The 23,919-nt window shown below is 38.6% G+C and overlaps 1 protein-coding gene across 1 annotated transcript in view; it reads left to right on the top strand.

Moving 5' to 3' along the window:
- Positions 1–23,919, top strand: part of TANGO6 (transport and golgi organization 6 homolog) — a 194,107-nt gene that overhangs the window by 66,324 nt on the left and 103,864 nt on the right. The window contains exons 13-14 of the mRNA XM_003758529.3: positions 9,716–10,246; positions 12,203–12,260. Of these exons, the coding sequence (XP_003758577.1) occupies positions 9,716–10,246; positions 12,203–12,260 (589 nt within the window). The remainder of the gene's footprint in view (positions 1–9,715; positions 10,247–12,202; positions 12,261–23,919) is intronic.

Below are 23,919 nucleotides of genomic sequence, written 5' to 3'. Positions count from 1 at the left end.
GTGGGGATCCCATATCTTTTATATTGTATGTATGTGCATAATATATGTACGGATGTTTTATGTTATATATATGTTTTATACAGGTCTGTGTGGGGCACTGGCTCCCAGGATGACCTGAGTTGTGAAGACTAAAATAGTATTTGTGGAGTAATTGGCACAGTACCTGGGTACATGGTAACGGATATATAAATGTTAGCTATTAAATGGACATCTGTTTGGCCCTCATGTAAGAGTAATAAAATAGTGTGTCAATTTAGGGGAGCAAAGCATTTGTCCTGGCTCCTGCGTTCATAGATGAGATCAGGACTTTACTGGTTTTTCCCAAGGGCCCTTGTGTTGACTTAATCTAGAAGCTGTTATGCTCAACAGAGCCTTGGGAGCTGATTGATTCTTCTCTGCAGGAGGTCTGTACCATGTCCATTCACTGCCAGATCAGAATTGCACCATAGGACAGGTTGGGAATATCCTCAGGGTACCAACTACCGGGTGAAGTTTACAAGTGTAGCAGACCATTGTTATTTCCTACCACAGCCTTGGAAAATTTCAGCTATTACATGGGCAGATGCCAGGTGTCTCTGGGTATTAGACCTGATGCTGATGATGGGTTATATGGCAAGGGGAGCAATGCTGGGCACCCATGTCAGTCAGTGATCTGATGAGGACTCTCAGGGAGACCCGGGAGCAGCAGTCTGAGCACTTAGGCTTTGGGGAGCTTCTCCTTTACTGGACCAAGCACACACTAGTCCATTGTCTTTCTAAACTCTTGGAGAAGGCTACATTCTGTTTACTCTTATGTTGACTCCAGGGGTCACTGAGGAAGATTTTTATCTGTTTCAAATCACTCTTAAGTACTTGGCACAATTGTTTTAATATCTTCCAGGATGACGAATAGACAACTCCCAAATAGGCACTAGTCCTCAAGTCTTTTCTTATTTGGCACAGGTTTAAAGATTATTTCCCAAAATGACATTCATTATAAAAACCCATTTTCTTTCTATTCTGTTCTTTTCTCTCCTGGTCCTGAGAATATGCCCTGTAGGAATAATCTAGCTTCAATTTTTTCTAGTGTGGAGTTCAGAATTTAAAACTGGGAAATAGAAGAAAAAAGAATGTGCAGCTAAATTAGGTCACTACCAAAGATCAAATGGCATAATATTTGTAAAAAAGCATTTATTACCATGCTTGGCACATAGTAAGTGCTTATTAAATGCTTATTCTCTTCCCTTTCCTAAAGTCAGATTTAGGCATAAGATTTTATTTATTTTATAGAGCTTTGAATATAGTAGCTATTCCATAAATAATTATTAACTAACTGTAAGCCTGAAAAAAGATTAACCTACTATTCTACCCAGTAAAAACCCAATAGATCAAGACTGTTAATTGTCTACACTGAAAGAAAGGCTTAGTGGACAGAGAACTGGCCTTGAAGCCAAAAGAATCTGGGCTCACTTCCTGACTCTGACCTAATCAAGCCAAATGACCCTGCTCAATTAACTCAATCTCACACTGCTCTTGGTAACTGGCCTTGTAGAGGGAATTTCCTCACCTGGGAGCCCTCTACCAGTGAACTCACCAATCCACTCTCTTTCCTGTTGTTCAGAATTCATCAGCTCTCTCTGGAGCTCAATTGCATTTTTATCCTGGGTCTCACTTGCTGTGTCACATGTGATACTCTGTGCCTTTGTTTGGGATGTCACCTCTGCCTACAATGATTTTCTTCCTGATCTCCAATTCTTAAAATCCCCAGCTTCCTTTAAGGAATGGTACCCCTTGCCTCCCCCCGCCCCCAAGCAAGCTTTTCTTGTTCTACCCTCCCCGATAAGGCTACCTTTAGTGTACTCTGTGTTTCTTCCCCACATCCTGATTCCTGCATATGCTTTCCCCCATTGGACTGGGAACTCCTTGAGGACAGGGACTGGTTTTACTTTTCCTTATATTCCCAGCCTTTAATAACACTGTGGTTGGCACATAATAAGACCTTATTACACGCTTGTTGATTAGTGATGTATCTTAAGGCATATATATCCAAAGCTGGAAGGAACTTTAGAGGTCATATAGGTTGCTCACCTTTCCCTTTAGCGGCAAGGACCTCACTGTGGTCCATAGATCTAAAGTAAGTTTTCCAAGGTTTTGTTTTTTTCTAATACAAAAAATTTCCATAAAACTCATGTAAAAGAAAACATTACCTCCCTTCCCCCAAAAAAACCTCAAGAAAAATAGTTTTTAAAATGCTTCAATCTGTATTCAGACAATCAGTTCTTTCTCTGAGTATGGATAGATTTTTCGTCATAAGTTTATTGTTTGAGAGTAGTCTTGAATCATTGTATTGCTGAAAATAGTAAAGTCATTTATAGCTGTTATTGTTATTGTTTGCACATTGTTATTAGTTTGCACATAGTACTTTTCATTTTTCATGAGCTCATGAAGCATTTTCTAGATTTTTCTGAAAGCATTCTGCACATCATTTCTTATAGAACAATGGTATTCCATCATAATCACATAGCACAATTTAGCTAGTAATTCTACAATTGATAGGTAGCCCCTCAGTGTCCAATTCTTTGCCTTGAGAAAAGATCTCCCATCAATATTTCCGTATATATAGTTCCTTTTCCTTTTCCTTTTTTTTTTTTTTTTTTTTTTTTTACTCTTGGGATTCATGCCTAGTAGTAGTATTATTAAGTCAAAGGATATGTATGATTTTATAGCCCTTTGGGCATTTTTTATATATTTTGATCATTTATCAGTTGGGGAATGGTTCTTATTTTTTTTATAAATTCGATTTAGGTCCCTTTACATTTGAGAAAAGAGGCCTTCATCAACTTTTATCAAAATTCTTTTCACAATTACTATTGCTAACTGCATTTCCCCTCCTCCATTTATTCTATTCTCTCTTTCCTTTTACTCTGTCCTTCTTCAAGTGTTTTGCTTCTGACCATCCCCTCATCTGATATACCCTCCCTTCTATAATCCTCCCTCCTTCTCATATTCCCTTCCTCTCTTATTTTCTCTCAGGGTGAGATAGATCTCTGTATACATATTGAGTGTGTATGTTATTTCCGATAAGCCATTTCCAATAAGAGTAAGGTTTACTTTTACTCACTTGCCTCCCTCCCTTTCTTCCCCTCCACTCTTTTTTGCCTCTTTTATGGCAAATAATTCATACCATTTTACTTCTCCCTTTTTCTTTCTCTCAATACATTCCTTTCTTACTCTTACTTTATTTTTTTTTTTAGATATTATCCCTTTATATTCAACTCATGCTTATGCTCTCTGTCTATATACTCTTTCTAACTACCATAATAATGAGAAAGTTCTTAGAGTTATAAATATCATCCTTCCATGTAGGAATATAAACAGTTAAACCTTATCAAATCCCTTATGATATCACTTTCCTGATTACTTCCTTATTCTTCTTCCGAGTCCTGTATTTGAAAATCAGATTTTCTATTCATCTCTGGTCTTTTTATCACAAATGTTTGTAATTCTTCTATTTCATTGAATGTCCACCTTTTCCCCTGAAGGATTATACTCAGTTTTGCTAGAGTAGTGATTCTTGGTTATAATCTTAGCTCCATTGCTCTCCAGAATATCATATTCTAACTCTCTGGTCCTTTAATGTAGAAGCTGCTAAATCTTGTGTTATCCTGACTGTGACTCCATTATACTTGAATTGTTTCTTTTGGGATGTTTGCAATATTTTCTGGGAGTTCTGGAATTTGGCTATAATATTCCTGGCAGTTTTCATCTTAGGACTTCTTCAAGGAGATGATGAATGGATTTTTAAATTTTCTATCTTACTACCTCATTCTAGAATATCAGGACAGTTTTCCTTGATAATTTCTTGAAAGGGTAGCAGAAAATTGGAAAATGAATAAATTGCCATCAATTGGAGAATGGCCAGACTAGTTGTGGTATATGAAAGTAATGGAATATTATTGGTCTATAAAAAATGATGAATAAGCTGATTTTTAGAAAGGCCTGGAAAAATTTATGTGACCTGATGCAGAGTAAAACAAGCAGAACCAGAAATACATTGTACACAAAAGCAGCAGGAATATGCAATGATCAACTATGAAAGACTTGATTCTTCTCACTGGTTCAGTGAGCCAAAGCAGTCTCCATAGACTGTTTCCCTCCTTCCCTCTCTCCCTCCTTCCTTCCTTCCCTCCCTCCTCCTTCCTTCCCTGCCTCCCTCCTTCCTTCCCTCCCTCCCTCCTTCCTTCCTTCCCTCCTTCCTTCCTTCCTTCCTCCTTCCTTCCTTTCTTCCTTCCCTCCTTCCTTCCTTCCCTCCTTCTTCCTTCCTCCTTCCTTCCTTCCTCCCTCCTTCCTTCCTTCCTCCTTCCTCTTCCTTCCCTCCTTCCTTCCTTCCTTCCCTCCTTCCTTCCTTCCTTCCTTCCTTCCCTCCTTCCTTCCTTCCTTCCTCCTTCCTTCCTTCCTTCCTCCTTCCTTCCTTCCTTCCTCCTTCCTTCCTTCCTTCCTTCCCTCCCTCCTTCCTTCCTTCCTTCCCTCCTTCCTTCCCTTCCTTCCTTCCTCCCTCCTTCCTTCCCTCCTTCCTTCCTTCCTCCCTCCTTCTTTCCCTCCTTCCTTCCTCCTCCCTCCTTCCCTCCCTCCTTCCCTCCCTCTTCCTCCTCCCTCCCTTCCTTCCCTCCTTCCTTCCCTCCCTTCTTCCTTCCTCCCTCCCTTCCTTCCCTCCTTCCTTCCCTCCCTCCTTCCCTTCCTCCCTCCTTCCTTCCCTCCCTCCTTCCCTCCTCCCTTCCCTTCCTCCTTCCCTCCTTCCTTCCTTCTCCCTCCTTCCTTCCCTCCTTCCTTCCCTCTTTCCTTCCTCCTTCCTTCCTTCCTTCTTTCCTTCCCTCCTTCCTTCCTTCTTTCCCTCCTTCCCTTCCTCCTTCCTTCTTTCCTTCCCTCCTTCCTTCCTTCCTTCTTTCCCTCCTTCTTCCCTTCCCTCCTTCCTTCCTTCCTTCCTTCCCTCCCTCCTTCCTTCCCTCCCTCCTTCCTTCCCTCCCTCCTTCCTTCCCTCCTTCTCCTCCCTCCTTCCCTTCCCTCCTTCCTTCCTTCTTCCTTCCCTCCTTCCTTCCTTCCTTCTCTCCCTCCTTCCTTCCCTCCCTCCTTCCTTCCTTCCCTCCTTCCCTCCTTCCCTCCTTCCTTCCTTCCCTCCCTCCTCCCTTCCCTCCTTCCTTCCCTCCCTCCTTCCTTCTCTCCTTCCCCCTCCTTCCTTCCTTCCCTCTCTCCCTCCTTCCTTCCTTCCTTCCTTCTTTCCTTCCTCTCTCCCTTCTCATTCTCTCTCTCTCTCTCTCTCTTCTTTTTTTTTCCTGAGGCAATAGAGGTTAAGTGACTTGCCCAGGATCACACAGATAGGAAGTGTTAAGACCAGATTTGAGCTCTGGTGCTCTGTCCACTGTGCCACCTAACTGCCTCTTCCCCGTAGACTTTGGATAGCAAATGAGATCCACATCCAAAAAAAGAACTGAGGAGACTGAATGTAAATTAATACATGCTATGTTCACTTCTTTTTTTCTGGTTTTTTTTTTAATATCTCCCATGGTTTTTCCCTTTTGCTCTGATTTTTCTTTCCTAACATGATTCCTAAGGCTATGTGTATTAAAAATAAATTAAAAGAAAAAAAGACAATTTCTTGAAAGATGATGTCTGAGTTCCCCCCTTTTCTTGTAAAGTCATTAGGTTCCATTTGCTCAATTTTAATTTTTGAGGAATTATTTTCCTTAGTGACTTTTTGTACTTCCTTTCCCATTTGGCCAATTTTGCTTTATAAGGCATTCTTTTCCTCCGTGGCTTTTTCTATTTCTATATAAATGCTTCCAGTTTTCCCCCACCCCTCCCCTAGATAGCAAGTAATTCAGTATAGTTAAACATGGTAGAAATATATGTTAACTCCAACATATGCATGCATATTTATACAATTATCTTGCTGCACAAGAAAAATCAAATCAAAAAAGAAAAACAAATGAACAAGCAAACAACAAAAAGAGTGAGTATGCTATGGTGTGATCCACACTCGGTCCCCACAGTCTTCCCTCTGGGTGCAGATGGCTCTCTTCATCACAAGATCATTGGAACTGGTTTGAATCATCTCATTGATGAAGAGAGCCATGTCCATCAAAATTGATCATCGTATAATCTTGTTGTTGCTGTGTACAATGATCTAGGACCAGATAAATGTTGTACAATTAACAGCAACATTGTCACGATAATCAGCTGTGAAAGACTTAGCTATTCTGATCAGTGAGCTAAAATAGTTCTGAAAACCCAGCTCTCTCCAGAGAGAGAGCTGATGAATTCCAAGTGCAGATCAAAGCACACTTTTTAACTTTTATTTGCTTTGTCCTTTTTTTTTTTTGGGGGGGGGTTAGGGCGGGAGGGTGCACTATGACTAACATGGAAATATATTTTGTATAACTTCACATGTATACTTGATGTCATATTGCTTGCCTTCTCAATGGTTGGGGAAGGGGCAAGAGGGAGATAATTAGGAGCTCAAAATTTAAATAAAGTATAATTACTTAAAAAAAAAAAACAAAATCTGTCAGTCTTCCTGCTATATTGTTTTCTGTGTGTCACTCATCATAAGATACTACTCTTTTTTTTCCTGATCCTTTGAATTAGTACAAGTCTCATTATCGAATCAGTCAATCAACTAGCATTAAGTTACGTACTTGTTATGGGTCTGGTATTGTGCGAAGCACTGAAATCAATTCTTTGTCCCAATATAAATAAGATGGTGAACAAGTTTCAACTAAGTTTTTAAAGAAAAATAATTAGTTGTAGAAAAAACAGACTATAGAAAATAAAGACAAATACTAATGAAGCATAAGTTGTTTTGTTGCTGAAAGCAACTTTAGAGATCTTTTTTTCGAACTTAAAATTTTTGAATTGATTAAAAAATGAAAAGATTAAAAAAAAAACTCAACACATAACTTTCTCACCAGGCTTCCTAACAGGAGATAGGGCATATGGGTATTCGATCTGGTTGCAGTGGCTGTGCTCCTCTCTCCCACTTAAAAATGCAAGAACAGTAGCAGCCAGATAAAAAGGGGACCTGTCACCCATTGGCATAAGGCCCCTTCCATCTGCAATGGGTGTTAGAAAAATTCCAAGATTTGGTTGTGAGATCTGTGCCGGAGAAACAGTGAGAGCAGAGATGCTGGAAATGAAGCCCCCACTGATTCTCTCTCTTACTTACACTACTTCATGCCTGACCATTCTCATTAGTTGGTTAGGGTTTATTTCTATTGCAAATTCTTATCCAAAATTAGAGCATGGTTTATGATAAGTAATCAGCATGTAAATTCTTTCCCAAGGCTCTGGGCTTGTTCCATTTACTGCCCCTGATCATTTCACATTGTGAAAAATCTAGTTGTACGATACTGAAAGGGTAAATTATTTATAACTAGCAGTGGGTGATTTCTTCCTCCTGAGAACTGCACAAATGGGCAGCTGATGCTTTTGGACAGTAAAAGAGAGATTGTCAGCAAAACCAGGACCAGTACAGCAACCTACTGGGGAAACCTCAGAAGGACTGGGAATTCATATAGCCTGCAAGATTCTGTTTCTGGAGTCAAGGAAAGCTTGTTCAAGAAAGCACCAGACTAGTTGAAAAACCAGTGAGAGAGGGACAGTAGCAGAAATGACCCATTGAGCATGGTAGCTTATACCAGGAAAGCCATGATGCCCACAGGTACCAAGCAGTCTATCCTAAGGCATCAGAAAGATCAAGAGAGAAGCCTTATACAAGTAACAGACTCTCTGAAAACTAGAAAAGAGACAGCAAGGAATATTAGAACAAAATCAAAAGATTGAAAAAAAAACTAGAAGAAAATGTGAAGTTATTTCCTATTAAGGAAAAAAGAAAATGACCTGGAAAATAGGTCAAGGAGAGATAATTTAAGAATCCTTTGGACTTCCTGAAATCTGTGAACAAAGAAAAGGCAAGGACACTATATTCTAAGAAATCACAAATGAAAAATTTTCCAGATCAATTAGAACCAGAGGTCAGAGTAAAAGTAGAAAGAACCTAGCAATCATTTCCTAAAAGAAAACCTAAAATAAACATTCCCTAGAAGGAATAGTCTCAAACAGAATTAACATGATGATCCTGAAAGGGAGAATTAAAAGGAAAAAAGAAATTAAACTGGAAACTTAAGGGAGTACCTATCATTTGGGGAATGACTGAACAAATTGTGGTTTATAAATGTCATGGAATATTTTTGTGCTGTAAGGAATGGCAAGAGTTACTTTCAGAAAATCCTGATAAGCACAGTGAAGTGGGCAGAACCATAAACTCATTTTATAATAGGACAACAACTTTATAAAGAAAAAACAGCTTTGGAAGACTAAGATCTATGATAATTCAGTCACCAGATATGTCTTCAGTGACTAAGATAAAGTCTATCACACATCTTCTGTCAGAGGTGATGAATGGACTTAGTTGCAGAAAGAGACATACATTTTTGGATATGGCCACTGGGTAGATTCTTTTTGCTTCTCCCCCTCCCCCTTTTTCTGTTTTTAATTGGAGGGGGAGTAAGGGTAAGTTAGAAACAGTGATACCAAAAAAAGAGGTCCATTGAAATATTTCAGAAATTCACAAAAGCAAATAGAAGGAAGTTGAGAAGGAAGTACAGGCAAGCTACACAATTTTGAAAGTATCACCGAATTTATCATAGCCTTAAAAAAAACTTACTTTTTTTTTTTTAAGTGATACAAAATGGAAATTCACAGTTTCTCATACAGTCAGGTTTTTTGTGTTCTGCTGTATATACGCAAAATGGCCCCTCTTTTTTTGGGGGGGGGCAGTGTTTAAAATTTTTAAATAAAGGAAAAGAAGTGACATGAAACTGTGTAAGGTCTAGATAGGTGTAACATTTCCACTTCAATTGATTAGGAAAAACCAAAATATGAACAAATGCTTAGACACAAATGAAAATCTGGGATGGCGAAACTAACAAAATTATTTATAAAGGATTTTTTCCTCAGTTTTACATTATAGAAAAATCCTTCTATCCTTGCAGAAGACCTATATCATCTCACAATACACATCTATATTCCTTTTATTTTTCTGGATTTTTATAACATTAGTTTTGTCAATTGTTTCATACATGAAGCTCCTCCCCCAAATCAAAAAAGCTTTTAGTGTGAATTCTTTAGCAGCAGAGGGGGAGGGATAAGTCATTTCCTCTTATCAGATAATATACTGATTTAATACCTCATGGTGTTGGCAGAAGTAATCTGAGAAGGGTCTGCAGTGGTATTCTGTCCTCAAAATGGTACCTTTGCTTAGGGCACAGCAAGTTTTAATGTGTGAGGTGATTTAAAAGGTCCCAAACCTACAAAGGTTTAAGTTTTGGGCTCTCCTAACATCTCTTATATTTATTATTTTCTTTTCCATTTAGTACTCGAAGTTTTATTGCCAGAGAATATGAGATTAACAGAACAGTGTTTCTTCAGAAAATGCAAACTATTTTGTAATTCTCACCCTTACTTTCAGTCATAAATGAAATTACTATCCCTCTGTACAGGATGGTTTGGATGGAGAACCAAGCTGGAATCAGCAAACTAAACTTCAGGGATCTCTCTGCCCCTTCCAAGCCTATTTTTCTTGTGTTGTAATTAGCCAGTGTTTTGACATTCATGGCTCATTGTTACCAGGCTATCTATCCATTTTGGTTGTGTTGATCTGGGTTTGTTGGTTTTTTCACAGTTGAAATCCAGTGATTTTGAAGTCCTGCAGAAGCTGGTCCCCCTGTTAGAAGAGGTCTCCTCTACCTACCCAGAGCCTGTCATTCAGGAGCTCGCTGCTGATCTCCGTATCACCATCTGTACCCACGGTGCCTTCTCCACTGAGGCGGTCAATGCTGCGGCCGAGGCTACGGTGAAGAAAAAAGAGCCAGGAGGGGGCAAGCTGGAGGGTCGGCCTTATACCAGGGCTCAGAGAAGCTCTGATGGTCTGCAGCCCCATGGTGACATGGCCAGCCCCACAGAGAGCCCCTCCACTGCTCTCCCCACACCCCCCACAGTCCAGGGAACAAGCCCCAGGCAGCAGCGCCCCTTGGCAGAGAGTGCCGCTGCCAACCAGGGCCCCAGGAGCCTGGGCCCAGAACGCTTTCAGGAGGTCCTCTTGTCGGCCTATGACCCTGAAGTTCCCACACGGGCTGCTGCTCTGAGGACTCTGTCCTGCTGGATCGAGCAGAGAGCTCCGCAGGCACTTCAGGCCCAGGAGAAGCTTCTGAAGGTGAGGGGAGCACACTCTGAAAACCATCCGAGGGGAGAAGGGTGGCTTTAAGAGCACTTCAGTGGATTCCACAAACATTTACTAAGCACTTTCTGTGGGCCAGTGAAAAAGAACAGCCCTTTCCCCTTACGTACCCTACATTCAGGGGTGAGGATGGGGGAGTCACCAGTCCTCGGGAAGGGCAGTGCAGTAACTTGAAGAAGGAGAAAGCAATGAGAAACTGGAGGAATTAGAAAAGGCTTCATTTTAACAAGGATTGATTGACGCTCTTCCCGGGGCCACACTTGACACTTGGGTGGGCTTGTTATTTCAACAGTCTGAGCACTTCCTCATAGGGTGCTCATGGAAATCCTTTTTATCTTGGATTGGTCTTGATTATGTTATCCCATAAATCCTCCACACAGCTTCCAGTCATGTAGTGGAGATCTTCCTTTGGTTCCCTTAATACTTGGGAACACAAGTGTTTCAGTTGGATTGTCCCATCTGTTACTTCTTCTTGCTCTAAGACAAGCCCACCTCTCTTTTGGGTTGAATAAATTCTTTATTTGTGCCAGGGTCTCATGGGGGACATAAAGAAACAGATGACATGCTTTTGACAGGCTTATAATTTTGTGGTAGAAATAAGAACTATACACACAAACTAATAATTCTTTTTTTTTTTTTTTTTAAACTGCATTGGTGGGGAACTCCTGGTGAGGACACCCTCTTCACCAAGGCAGATTGGCTGTTGTTCTTCAACTCTGAACTGGGCCAGTGAGAGTTTAACTGACTTGCCACAGGCTAGACTGGAACCCAGCTCTTCCTAACTCAGACTAGATCACTAGTTATTTTGCCACATTGCCTTATTAGAAAATAAGGCAGTTCATTTAAACTCAATCACAGTGTCCAAATGTGTCCACTACAGAGAGAATCTTTTTGACTATCAGGAGCTTGATGTTGACTTTGGGCATTAGAAGTGGACTTGTAAGGAGGAGTTAGGATTTAGAATATCAGACAGACAGGAGGAGCAAAAGAACAAAGGCAAAGACAGACCCTTTTGTGATAGATGATTCTAATTTTAATAAAAACTAATTGCTGTGAAAAAAAATCACCCTTTCTATGGCTCTCCTGCTCCCTTTCATACCTACCCTTGGAGAAGTATGGGACAGAACTGAGAGAGCTCCTGCATTGTCCCCAGCTCCCTCGTCACCACTTCCTCACCAACTTGGGGAGAAAAAAAAATGACTTTTAATTGTGTATTTGTTGGTGTAGGGACACAGCTCCATTGTCTTCTCGATTGAGTGTTTCCCTGACAACAGATAACCCTCTTCCATTTACTTTCCCTTGGGGATAGGAATCACATTAGTGCTAACTAGTCAGAAACTGGTCACCTTTTTAAGCATTCTGACCCAGAACGTGCAGGCAGCATTCTGTCACTCAACACGGATAACATTCTTGTTGGCTCCTTTGGGAAAAGCATGAAACAAAACATCACCTGTAGTCACCTCAGCTGTCACTGAAGAGCGTTTTTTACAGGACTGATGACTTTGTTCCCTTCTCTGTTTTTCTTTCCCTTTCCTATCATTATGTAATAACATCACCAGTGATTCCATTCATTTCAACAAATTATTAAATGTTCACCTGTGCTAGACACGCAGAATGCAGAGATAATCATGAGTCTAGCCTCAAGGGGCTTACCTTCCTCCAGATAATTATGTATGTCCTGCTCCAGCACCAGGGATGGGTTATCTTCCTAACAAAGGGTATGGGAAAGCTTTTGTTTATTAAATTTAAAAGTTGGTCTCCAAATTCACTTTGCTTATTCTACAAAGTTTTTTACAGACTTTTTGGGCCCATTGTCTAGAAAAGAGAAAAAAAAAAAAAGAAAATTAGCTTTTATGTTGAAAAGGCTGGTATAAGTCTCCCAAGTATTGGCTATTCCTTGTGCATTGAGACTGCTGTGTTTTATGATTTCAGGTATTCTTAGAGAACATGGAACATGAAGACACCTTTGTGTATTTGTCTGCTATTCAGGGTAAGTAGTCCTAATAAAAGGCTTTATCAACAGGATGTTTCCTCTAGTGTTTTGTTTTTTTCAGATTTTCAGAAATTTGTGTTAGCCAAGAATTTTGTACTCATAAGTCCATAGTGTCATAGTTTATCCACAGTTCTCTGACACTCCCTATTACTCCAATGGATATGTTCTTTCCAGGAATGCAGATAGCAATGCCTCTGTCATGTCCTATCAGAGGTTCATTACAATAGTCTGCCCAATGTGCTTGAAGCTTTCCTGCATTTTTCTTGACATTAAGAGAGTACCAGTGGAGTACTTTAGCCATACACCTGTCGTTCCTTGCTCATCCTCCCTTCCGGTCAAACATTTCTTTGCTGACAACTTTTTTTCCTTATCCTCCTTCAGTGCTTCTATTTTACAGCCTTCTCCTACCCACTCTGTGAATCTCCCTTCCTTTCTATGTGATATTCATTTTTTAATTCTTTCAGAGATAGTGTTCCATGTTTTAATCATATAGCAAAATGTCATATGGGTAGAATATTGGTATTTAAAAGATGAACTTCTATTTCCTTGTGAAGTTTGGGGTCACTGATGGAGATGCTTAATTTCCCAAAAGCAATCCAGCCCTCTCTTCTTCTATTCAGTTCCATGCCCAACTTGCATTCCCTCTGCCCTTTTTGTCCCAAATACATCATGATGAAAAATCTACAGGATGCCCTTCTAATTTCATGTAAAAATCTGGACAGAGGGTATTCTTTATCCAATTGGTCTTTCCTGTATAGATGGACAGTTAATCCAAACTCAGATTCTCAGTGGAGATTTCATTGTTCCAGGATTTAATTTTTTTTCAGCATAATTTTGTTTCTTTTAAAATAATATATAAGTAGACATTTGTTTCAAAAATTGCTGAAAATATTTTCTTGTTTTTGAGCATTTGGGTGAGAAAGGAATTTCCTCTAGTTTAGCCACTTTTATAACTAGATTCTCAACTAATTATCTGTATATATTTTTAAAGATCTGCCTATCTATATGCTGTATAGTTGTGTATACATGCATGTACTGTGTACAGATGTGAACACATTGTGTATATACATGCACACATGTGAAAGAATAAAAATACAAAACTTGGTCTTCACTAAGTATGACCTACGAACTAATTCTTAATACCCTGGTTCAATTTAGAAAGCTAACCAAGAATAGAATCATTAAATGTTCCTACAAAAAGGATTTCTGAGTTTATGATAGAGACATATTATCTGGGTAATTGTTTCATATGATAGTACAATGTCATCTACAAACAGGAGCACATAGGGAACTCCACCATCCACAGATAATCCCTTTTCAACTTGTACTCTGTTCTGAATTTTCTCCATCATAGGTTATCAAACACACTTTGCAAGCTAACCATTTTTATATCAAAAGAATAATGGATGAGATTATTTCCGTTTTATCTCTTTCAAAGAATCTTGAATTATTTTGATAAATAGAAGGTATAAAACTTCTTGTTTCCCAAAAGTCTTTAAGGCAATATTTAGCTCTACCTAATAGAATTTCACTATCACCAAAGTTAACGGGAGATTATATTTCAGGCAGTCAGATATGAAATGGCAAAGTCATGGTCCTTTGGTGAATATCGATTACAAAAGCCTACTCCTTCCCTACTGATGCCCTTCTCAAGAAGGTTCTTGATTTGTATATACAGGGAATTGCATGACAGTTTTGTTGATATTTTCCAAGTCTCCATTTTTTTTTGTATTAATGAAGTCCAAAATTCATAACATGCTTTATATAACATGCTAAATATATACAAGTAATTAGGTGTGAATCTAGTTGTGCTACTGGCTAAACCAGGGGGAAGTCCTTTTTCACCTTGCTGCTCAAAAATAAGGAAAGATTTTCAGCAGTTTTTTGAAACAGATGTCTATTTTACATATTGATCTCTTAGCACAGTTGTCTTACAATCTCCTCCAGCATGAACTTTGTGTGTATTTGGTCCAGCCTGGCTGTTTTTCCCATTTTTGTTCCCTTTGGTGCCGTTACTAACTACATGAGAAGAACATATAGTGTGAAGTTAGTGACCATATTAGTGTATATGACACTCTTCTTTTTTTTTTTTTTTTAATAGCCTTTTATTTACAGGTTATATGCATGGGTAACTTTACAGCATTAACAATTGCTAAACCTCTTGTTCCAATTTTTCACCTCTTACCCCCTCACCCCCTCCCCTAGATGGCAGGATGACTAGTAGATGTTAAATACATTAAAATATAAATTAGATACACAATAAGTATACATGACCAAACCGTTATTTTGCTGTACAAAAAGAATCAGACTTTGAAATATTGTACAATTAGCTTGTGAAGGAAATCAAAAATGAAGGTGGGCATAAATATAGGGATTGGGAATTCAATGAAATGGTTTTTAGTATGACACTCTTCTTAAATTATATCAATAATAATTTCAGAAAGACTATAAAGGAGTAAATTCTACTTTCTCCTTCCATAATCCATTCCAGTGTCTTACAGTCGTAAAGCTTTTTTTGTATTTAATTTTTTAATGAGTCACTGGATTAAGCCCATAACCATAGTTCAGTAACAATATCAAACAATTTATACCTCTGAATACACAATCCCAACTCATATACACATGTTTCTTACATGTATATTCTTACAAGAATTCTTACAATCCTTATAAGAATTGACTCATTCTCAGAGACAGCAGGGTTGAGAAGAAGCTGTGAAATTATGATCTGTTTTGTACCTCATACAGCTAGGGAGGAAAGAGAAATCTTGATTGCAAGCAATGGGTGGTGGCCGGGGAAAGGAAAGCAGACACCTGGTGCTCTTGGGGAAAAAAAGAAAAGAAAAGAGCCGATAGAAATCTAACTTGGAGAACACTCCAGGGGTTTTTACAGGCAGGAAGATTTACTCTCCAAATTCTGGTGCCTCCAGCAGCTTCCTTGGTTCTATTCATGGGAGTCCCCACCCTGTGATTTGGAGTTAGGAGACCCCCTCCATCTGTGAAAGTGGGAAAGACTGCCTGGCTGACATCTCAAACTGGGATTGAGATCTATTTTGTCATAGAAATTTTGTGGTGGTGTTAGTTAAATTCTGTAGTACTATGGACATAATATTTTTTTCTATTAAATTTATTTATTTTTAATATACATACCCCTAACATGAATCATGTTAGGGGAGAAAAATCAGAGCAAAAGGGAAAAAACATGGGAGAGATAAAAACACAGAAAAAAGAAGTGAACATAACATGTGTTGATTTACATTCAGTCTCCTTAGTTCTTTTTCTGCATGCAGATGGCATTTTCTGTCCAAAGTCTATTGGGATTGTTTTGGACTATATACATGGTATTATATTTCAAGTAGCTTATAGATTAAAGTAGCTTTAATGGGCCAACTTGGAAACCTAATCATTATGTATAACATTATTTCTATGGAAAAACGAGTTCCATATTGGAACACACTGTTCATAATTTGGAGGCTTGCCTATATATGATATTTTTATACAGTGTCCTTGCAGATACCTGAGTATTATTAATGCATTTTTTAGATTTCTTTTATTCCAAATACATCCAAATCTTATAATCTTTTTTTTCCATTGGTTTGATGTTTTGCCTATTTAATCATTTAGACTTATAAATCCTTTGTAATTCTACACCTTTCTATTAATCTGTGGATTCCTATGCTGTGTAAACTTTAATCTTCCATTAGAGGCCTTATGAAAGGATACAGTATAATGAAGGTTTCATCTAAAAAGTGCTACAAAATATCTTTGAATTTTTTTCTCCCAGTATCATGATCTTTTTTATTTTTTTATTTTTTTTTAATTAAATAACTTTTTATTGACAGAACCTATGCCAGGGTAATTTTTTTTTTATTTTTATTTAATAGCCTTTTATTTACAGGATATATGCATGGGTAACTTTACAGCATTAACAATTGCCAAACCTCTTGTTCCAATTTTTCACCTCTTACTCCCCACCCCTCCCTAGATGGCAGGATGACCAGTAGATATTAAATATATTAAAATATAAATTAGATACACAATAAGTATACATGACCAAAACGTTATTTTGCTGTACAAAAGAATCAGACTCTGAAATATTGTACAATTAGCTTGTGAAGGAAATCAAAAATGCAGGTGGGCATAAATATAGGGATTGAGGAATTCAATGTAATGGTTTTTAGTCATCTCCCAGAGTTCTTTTTCTGGGCATAGCTGGTTCAGTTCATTACTGCTCCATTGGAAATGATTTGGTTGATCTCGTTGCTGAGGATGGCCTGGTCCATCAGAACTGGTCATCATATAGTATTGTTGTTGAAGTATATAATGATCTCCTGGTCCTGCTCATTTCTTTTTTTTTTTTTTTTTTTTTTTTTTTTTATTTAATAGCCTTTTATTTACAGGTTATATGCATGGGTAATTTTACAGCATTAACAATTGCCAAACCTCTTGTTCCAATTTTTCACCTCTTACCCCACACCCCTCCCTAGATGGCAGGATGACCAGTAGATGTTAAATATATTAAAATATAACTTAGATACACAATAAGTATACATGACCAAAACATTATTTTGCTGTACAAAAAGAATCAGACTCTGAATTATTGTACAATTAGCTTGTGAAGGAAATCAAAAATGCATGTGTGCATAAATATAGGGATTGGGAATTTAATGTGATGGTTTTTAGTCATCTCCCAGAGTTATTTTTCTGGGCATAGCTAGTTCAGTTCATTACTGCTCCATTAGAAATGATTTGGTTGATCTCGTTGCTGAGGATGGCCTGATCCATCAGAACTGGTCATCATCTAGTATTGTTGTTGAAGTATATAATGATCTCCTGGTCCTGCTCATTTCACTCAGCATCAGTTCGTGTAAGTCTCTCCAGGCCTTTCTGAAATCATCCTGTTGGTCATTTCTTACAGAACAGTAATATTCCATTCATATACCACAATTTATTCAGCCATTCTCCAACTGATGGACATCCATTCAGTTTCCAGTTTTTAGCCACTACAAAAAGGGCTGCCACAAACATTCGTGCACATACAGGTCCCTTTCCCTTCTTTATCATCTCTTTGGGATATAATCCCAGTAGTAACACTGCTGGATCAAAGGGTATGCACAGTTTGATAACTTTTTGAGCATAGTTCCAAACTACTCTCCAAAATGGTTGGATTCGTTCACAACTCCACCAACAATGCATCAATGTCCCAGTTTTCACCAGGGTAATTTTTTACAACATTATCCCTTGCACTCACTTCTGTTTCGATTTTTCCCCTCCCTCCACCCTCTCCCCAAGATAGCAAGCAGTCCTATACATGTTAAATAGATTACAGTAGATCTTGGATACAATATATGTGTGCAGAACCGAACAGTTTTCTTGTTGCTCAGGGAGAATTGGATTTAGAAGGTATAAATAACCTGGGAAGAAGAACAAAAATGCAAGCAGTTTACATTCATTTCCTAGTGTTCTTTCTTTGGGTGTAGCTGCTTCTGTCCATCCTTGATCAATTGAAACTAAGTTAGATCTTGTCTTTGTTAAAGAAATCCAGTTCCATCAGAATACATCCTCATACAGTATCGCTGTTGAGGTATATAATGATTTCCTGGTTCTGCTCATTTCGCTCAGCATCAGTTCATGTAAGTCTCGCCAATCCTCTCTGAATTCGTCCTGCTGGTCATTTCTTACAGAACAATAATATTCCATAACATTCATATACCACAATTTACTCAACCATTCTCCAATTGATGGGCATCTATTCATTTTCCAGCTTCTGGCCACTACAAACAAGGCTGCCACAAACATTTTGGCGCATACTGGCCCCTTTCCCTTTTTTAGTATCTCTTTGGGGTATAAGCCCAGTAGAGACACTGCTGGATCAAAGGGTATGCACAGTTTGATAACTTTTTGGGCATAATTCCAGATTGTTCTCCAGAATGGCTGGATGTATTCACAATTCATCATGATCTTTTTAAAAAAAAAAAAACATCATTCTTAAGGTCAGCTATATTTTAAGTTTCTCGGATTTTTTTTTTTTAACCACCCTGGTTATTTATCTTTCTTTGTTGCTAGTATTATTTGTTAACTTTTACAAAGGATAAACAATGTACTAATTAAATGCTGATCAGAAGCTAGAATGAGTTGGGTGGTTGAAACTTATTTTTAGGGGAAAGCTTGGATTTATATTAATTTCTCCTTGCTCTCACTATTTTGGAGTTGCAGGATAATAGTATTGATTTGTGCTGCCTTTTCAGATTTATCACAGAGTAACAAATTATTTGACCACATTTTATTTGGTAGACCTTATGTCATACCTTTAGGCCTAGGTAGTAGTCCACTAAGAAGATTCAGTCTGTCAGTATTTATTAAGTATGTGCCAGTCACTTTGCTAAGGGTTGGGGATACAAAAAGAGGGGAAACAATATGCAAACAAATATATAGAAAGCAAATTATATACTAGATAAATAGGAAATAGAATAAATAAATAGGATTAGGAGGAGTTGTAAGACTTCCTGTAGAAGGTAGGATTTTAGTTGGAATTTTTTTCCAACTAAAGGTAGTCTGGGAAATCAGTACTCAGAACAGAGTAGGAAGAGAGTTTGAAGCATGGCAGAACAGCCAGAGAGAATGCCTAGGGCCAAGAGACGGAGGAGAATAACCAGGAGACCATGTCACTGGATGGAAGTGGCAGAGGGGCTAGGTGCCAAGTGAAAGCTTTTGTGTTTGTTCCCAGAGGCAATAGGAAGCCTCTGGATACTATGGAGTAGGGGGTACATAGTTAGACCCGGGCTTTAGGAAAATCACTTTGGAGGCTGAGTAGTGGATAGACTGGAGTAAGAAGAGACATGGTGGCAAGGGCCAGCAGCTGTGCTTGTGGTAGTCCTGCTGTGAGGACCTACAGTAGTTGGGGGCAGTGTCAGAGGGAATAAAGGGACAAATCCAAGAGGCATGGCACAGATGAGTGGGCCTTGGCATCATATTTGAGAAGGGGCAAGGAGGAATCCAGGATGACTCTTGGGTGGTGAGTCTGAGGGATGGGAGGATGGAGTTGTCCCCCAGTCACAGAGAAAGTGAGTGAGGGAGGATGCATGAGTTCAGTTTTAGGCATATTGAGATTGAGCTGTCCACTGGACATCCAGTTTGAGGTGTCTGAAAGGCAGCTGGAGATACAGGATTGGAGTCAGCAGAGAGATGGGGGCAGGACAGAGCTCTGTGAGATGTCATCTGGGGGAGGAACCAGCAAAGGAGATGGAGGAGACATCAGGTAGGTCAGAGGAGAACTGGGATAGGAGGTGTCCCAAAAACCTAAAGAGCGAGGAGGAAAGGGTGAACAATCTCCAGTGCCCTGTGTTCTTTCTAAAATTTGCTCTGAGTACAAATTCGTGTTCAGAATTGCTTTGAGAAATTGTGTCTTAATGTGATTTGAGGATAATTTTCATCAAGATGGTAGTTGAAAAATTGAGTGATTGGTAGTAAGTAAAAGGGAAAGGGCAGAGACCCAGGACTCGATTAAGGGGTTACCATAATTTAGGTATGGGAGAAGAAGGAGGAACCATTAAAGATGAATAATCAGTATAAGTAATAAGAGATGTAAGGATAGAGAGCCAAGGGAAGAGGGAGGAGAGCAATAGTATAGAGATGACCTGGAAAAGAGATCCTGTTCTCAGGGAGGTTGATGATAAGAAACCCAACCTCGTAGAGGAAATAAAAATCTAAAATGCCTAAACTTGATTGACCTTTGAAAACAACCCATTTTGTTCCTTTCTAAGAAACTCCAAGGCTAATGAGATGCGTCCTATTGATATCTGAGACTGGAGGCTTCTGACATAGTGGCAGATCACTACAAAAAGGAGGTTATGTTTGTTGCCCATCAGCACTTATTTCTTTGATGATTAGTCCATTGCTTGAGGATCTAAGTTTTTAAAATTTAGAAATACAAAGCATGTGTCTATTGGCTTTATGTTTGTTTTCAGTCATTTTAATTAGTGTACCAATAATTTACTAGTTAATTTGGGTAATGGAAGGCCTGGAGTTTTGGCTTTCCATTCTCCAAGATGGACAGTTTGAGCTAATTGATGTTTTATATACTTAAAACACACACAGGGACTAATACCTTGGGTAAATTTTTAATAAAAAGGAAGAGCAAGAGTTTGCTACCTCGTACCTGGCACTGTTACTGTTAGGCCTTCCATCCCTACCACCCACTTAAAAATGCCTACGGCCTTCCAGAGGCAGAACTGATAATTTGGTCTCACAAGTTGAAAAGACCAGCCCCTTGTAAATGATCCCATACAACTAGGTTTACCATGTTGTGGTTTGTGGAGCATTTATTTTAGGAATGGCACTTTGTTTAATGTTTTGTTTTATTTTATTTTTTTCTTCTCAAAGTAGCCTAAATAGTGGCTCTATGTGAAACACAGACTGTATCCCTTTTTTAATTGACTTAATATTTTGAAATTGGGTTGTAGTTTTTCAGATTGCAGATGGCAGGAGAACAAACAGCATGACTTTCACCCTACCCATCTGTTTCACTTTTCTTGGTTACCATTTGGAAAAACGCAAACCAAGATGGCACCCAACTCTACTGCATTTTTTCCCAGACTGGAGGCCCACTTTTGTTTTATCCCTGGCTCCTGAAATCCTTTTCTTCCTTTAAGGCCACTCAGTTGTCACCTCAGTCCTTAAGCTTGTATTGATCCTACTGGTTGAAATTAATCATTCCCTCCTCAAATTTTCCTAAAACTCTTTGCCAAGGTCTCTCTTTTTCCCACATTACATTCTGCCATGTCTCACAATTACTTATGTCTGTGCTGTTCCACTTGCCACCTCCTCACCCCATTGTCAGCTCCTTAAAGGACTGTTGCTATCTTTCTTGAGTGCCTTGCATGCAGATTCCAGACTAATATTTGCTAAGATGATTTTGCTGTTGAATTCAACTCACTGAACGTAGGGACAATAACCGGCATTATATAGTACTTTAAGGTTTGGAAGGTACTGCACAAATAATACCATTTGATATTCATAATAATCCTGGGAAGTAGGAGCTGTTATTATCTCCATTGTACAGAGGAGGAAACTGAGGTAGAAAGAGGTTAAGTGACCATTGTGTAGATAGGACCACACACAGGTAGGAAGTATCTGTGGCAGAATCTCAACTCAGACCTTCCTAACTTCAATTCCACTATTCCATCTAGCTTTCTAAGAACAAATGAGCTATTTTCTTTATTGATAGCTCAATTCTAATTGTCTCTATTGAATTAATGTATATATTATGCGTCTGTATTACATCTTGGAACCTGGGAAGCCTATTGTGATAGAACTTATATGTCGATATATATGTGGATTTATAAGAATTATATGTGAGATACAAACACACACACATACATGTATATGTGTGTGTATATATACATATATAAACATATATGTGATATAGAAGAAATGAAGTTTTTAAAAATATTTTCTATGAATTTTCATTATCCCTGTTCTAATTGCTTTTTACCATGGACAGTTGAGAGCTAGTTGTATTTTCTTTTGGTTGCAATGTGATTACAAATAGCTCATATTTCTATAGTTCTTTAATGTGTACAGTCAGTGAAGAAATTGGGGTGAAGGACAAGAAAATTCAGCCCTAAATTCCCCAACTGTTGGCTAAGTGACAGCCATGGTTACAGTGTGACCCAAACCTTGTTTCTAGTAGTTGGATTTGTAAATGTTTTCCCCTCTTAATTCTTTTTTATTTTGACTCATTTCTTTTGGGCTATTGATTCTAAAAAATAAATAATGGATTTGATCTTTAACTTCCCTGAGGGCTGATCCTCATATAAAGGTAATTTTCAGTTTACAGAATCATAAAAAATTGGAACTGGAAGAATTCTTGTGGATCTTTTTTTAAAATTTAATTTATTTTTAATAGCTTTTTATTTTCAAAATACATGTAACGATAGTTTTCAGCATTCATCCTTGCAAAACTTTGTGTTCCAAATTTTTTCCTCCCTTCCTCTCACCCCTTCCCCTAGACAGCAAATAATCTAATATATGTTAAACACATGCAGTTCTTCTATACATATTTTTACATTTATCATGCTACACAAGGAAAATCAGATCAAAAAAGGAAAAAAAAGCATGCAAACAATAACAAAAATGGTGAAAATTCTATGTTATGATCTGCACTCAGTTCCCATATTGCTCTCTATTGGAATTGCCCTGGGCCACCTTATTGGTGAAAAGAATCATATTCATCAGAATTGATCATCATATAATCTTGTTGCTGTGTACAATGATCTCCTGGTTCTGCTCATTTCACTCAGCATCAGTTCATGTAAGTCTCTCCAGACCTTTCTGAAATCATCCTGCTGGTCATTTCTTACAGAACAGTAATATTGCATAATATTCATATACCATAACTTGTTCAGCCATTTCCCAACTGATGAGCATCCACTCAGTTTTCAGTTCCTTGTCACTTCAAAAAGGGCTTCTGGCGGATCTTTTCATCTGTTCCCCTTTTAAAAGAGGAAAAAATGACCTGTGTAAGATCACAGTTCTTCAGGAATTCTCCTCACATGAGTACTTCAGATATAGTTGCTCTCAAATGAGTGTTTCCTGGCTTTGGTGTTCATTAGTTTATATATTGACTCACATGCTCAATCTCTCCTCTTGCCTTTGTTCCCCTTCCTGCTAAATTCTAAGCATTTTTCTGTAGAGATGTGGAATGTTTGTTGCTCTGGTATTTCTCTCCTCAGGACTTGCAAGTGTTTGCTGAGATAGGGTAAGCACAGAGAGTGGGAAAAGATAGCTAGGGCGATTAAAATCCACCTTAGTGAGGAGTTTAAAAAAGGAAATTATGGCAAAGATGAAGGAGTCCAGAAGAGCTGTGGATAAGCCTAATGAAAGAGAAGGATAGGATCCTCTCCTTGCCTTCCCCAGATCCATGAAGCCTCAGTTGACCCAGCTTGATGTATGCAATCTCCATGTGCTGACAGCAATGTTCAATGGATTTTCTTCTCTTTTACTTCAAGAGATAGTGAAGCTTCGCCCCAAATGCCTGTTCTTGGACTCCATGTTTCTCTTTCACCCCCTTCCCATTCCATTGTTAGCTATTTTGTGGAAAACTCATTATCATGGAATGGACTGAGAAGAGAAATTTATCCCTCAAGCAGCAGTCTCTGTGAACTCTACACTCTTGACCTGAAAACCATAAAATGATGCTTTAGAAACTTTTATGTTAATAAGTGTTCCCAGTGTGTCCTTTTTACTGTTGAGAGTGTGTGTGCGTGTGAGAAAAGGTGCCGTCCTTTGCCTGCCTCCATGGCTGACTAAGCAATTCCACAAAATTCCTGTTACACTATGTTCAGGGATCCCCTGAGGAGGTATGTGCTTTCTTTAGAAGTTACTCAGATTTGGAGAATTTCATCATATTGCATTGAATAATTTAGTCTTCTCATTTAGGCCAGTTCTATTATAGAATTTGTTCATCTGGGCCAGTCCTTTCTAGCACATCTCTGGGGCTGGGTCATTGCTTATCAAAACAATTCCATGACTACCTTGAATACTCACAGAAACCTTCTAGGTAAGGCTGACCATCACCTAAAAATGTTTCATTGTACCCTTTTTCCAACTCTTGCTTTCCAATAACTTCTCCTTCCTCATGACAAAGAAAATAAACAAA

Source organism: Sarcophilus harrisii, chromosome 2, assembly GCF_902635505.1.
Source record: "Sarcophilus harrisii chromosome 2, mSarHar1.11, whole genome shotgun sequence".
Taxonomy (NCBI): Eukaryota; Metazoa; Chordata; class Mammalia; order Dasyuromorphia; family Dasyuridae; genus Sarcophilus; species Sarcophilus harrisii.
Note: the sequence above shows the minus strand (reverse complement) of the source record. Positions and strands in the feature narration are given on the sequence as shown.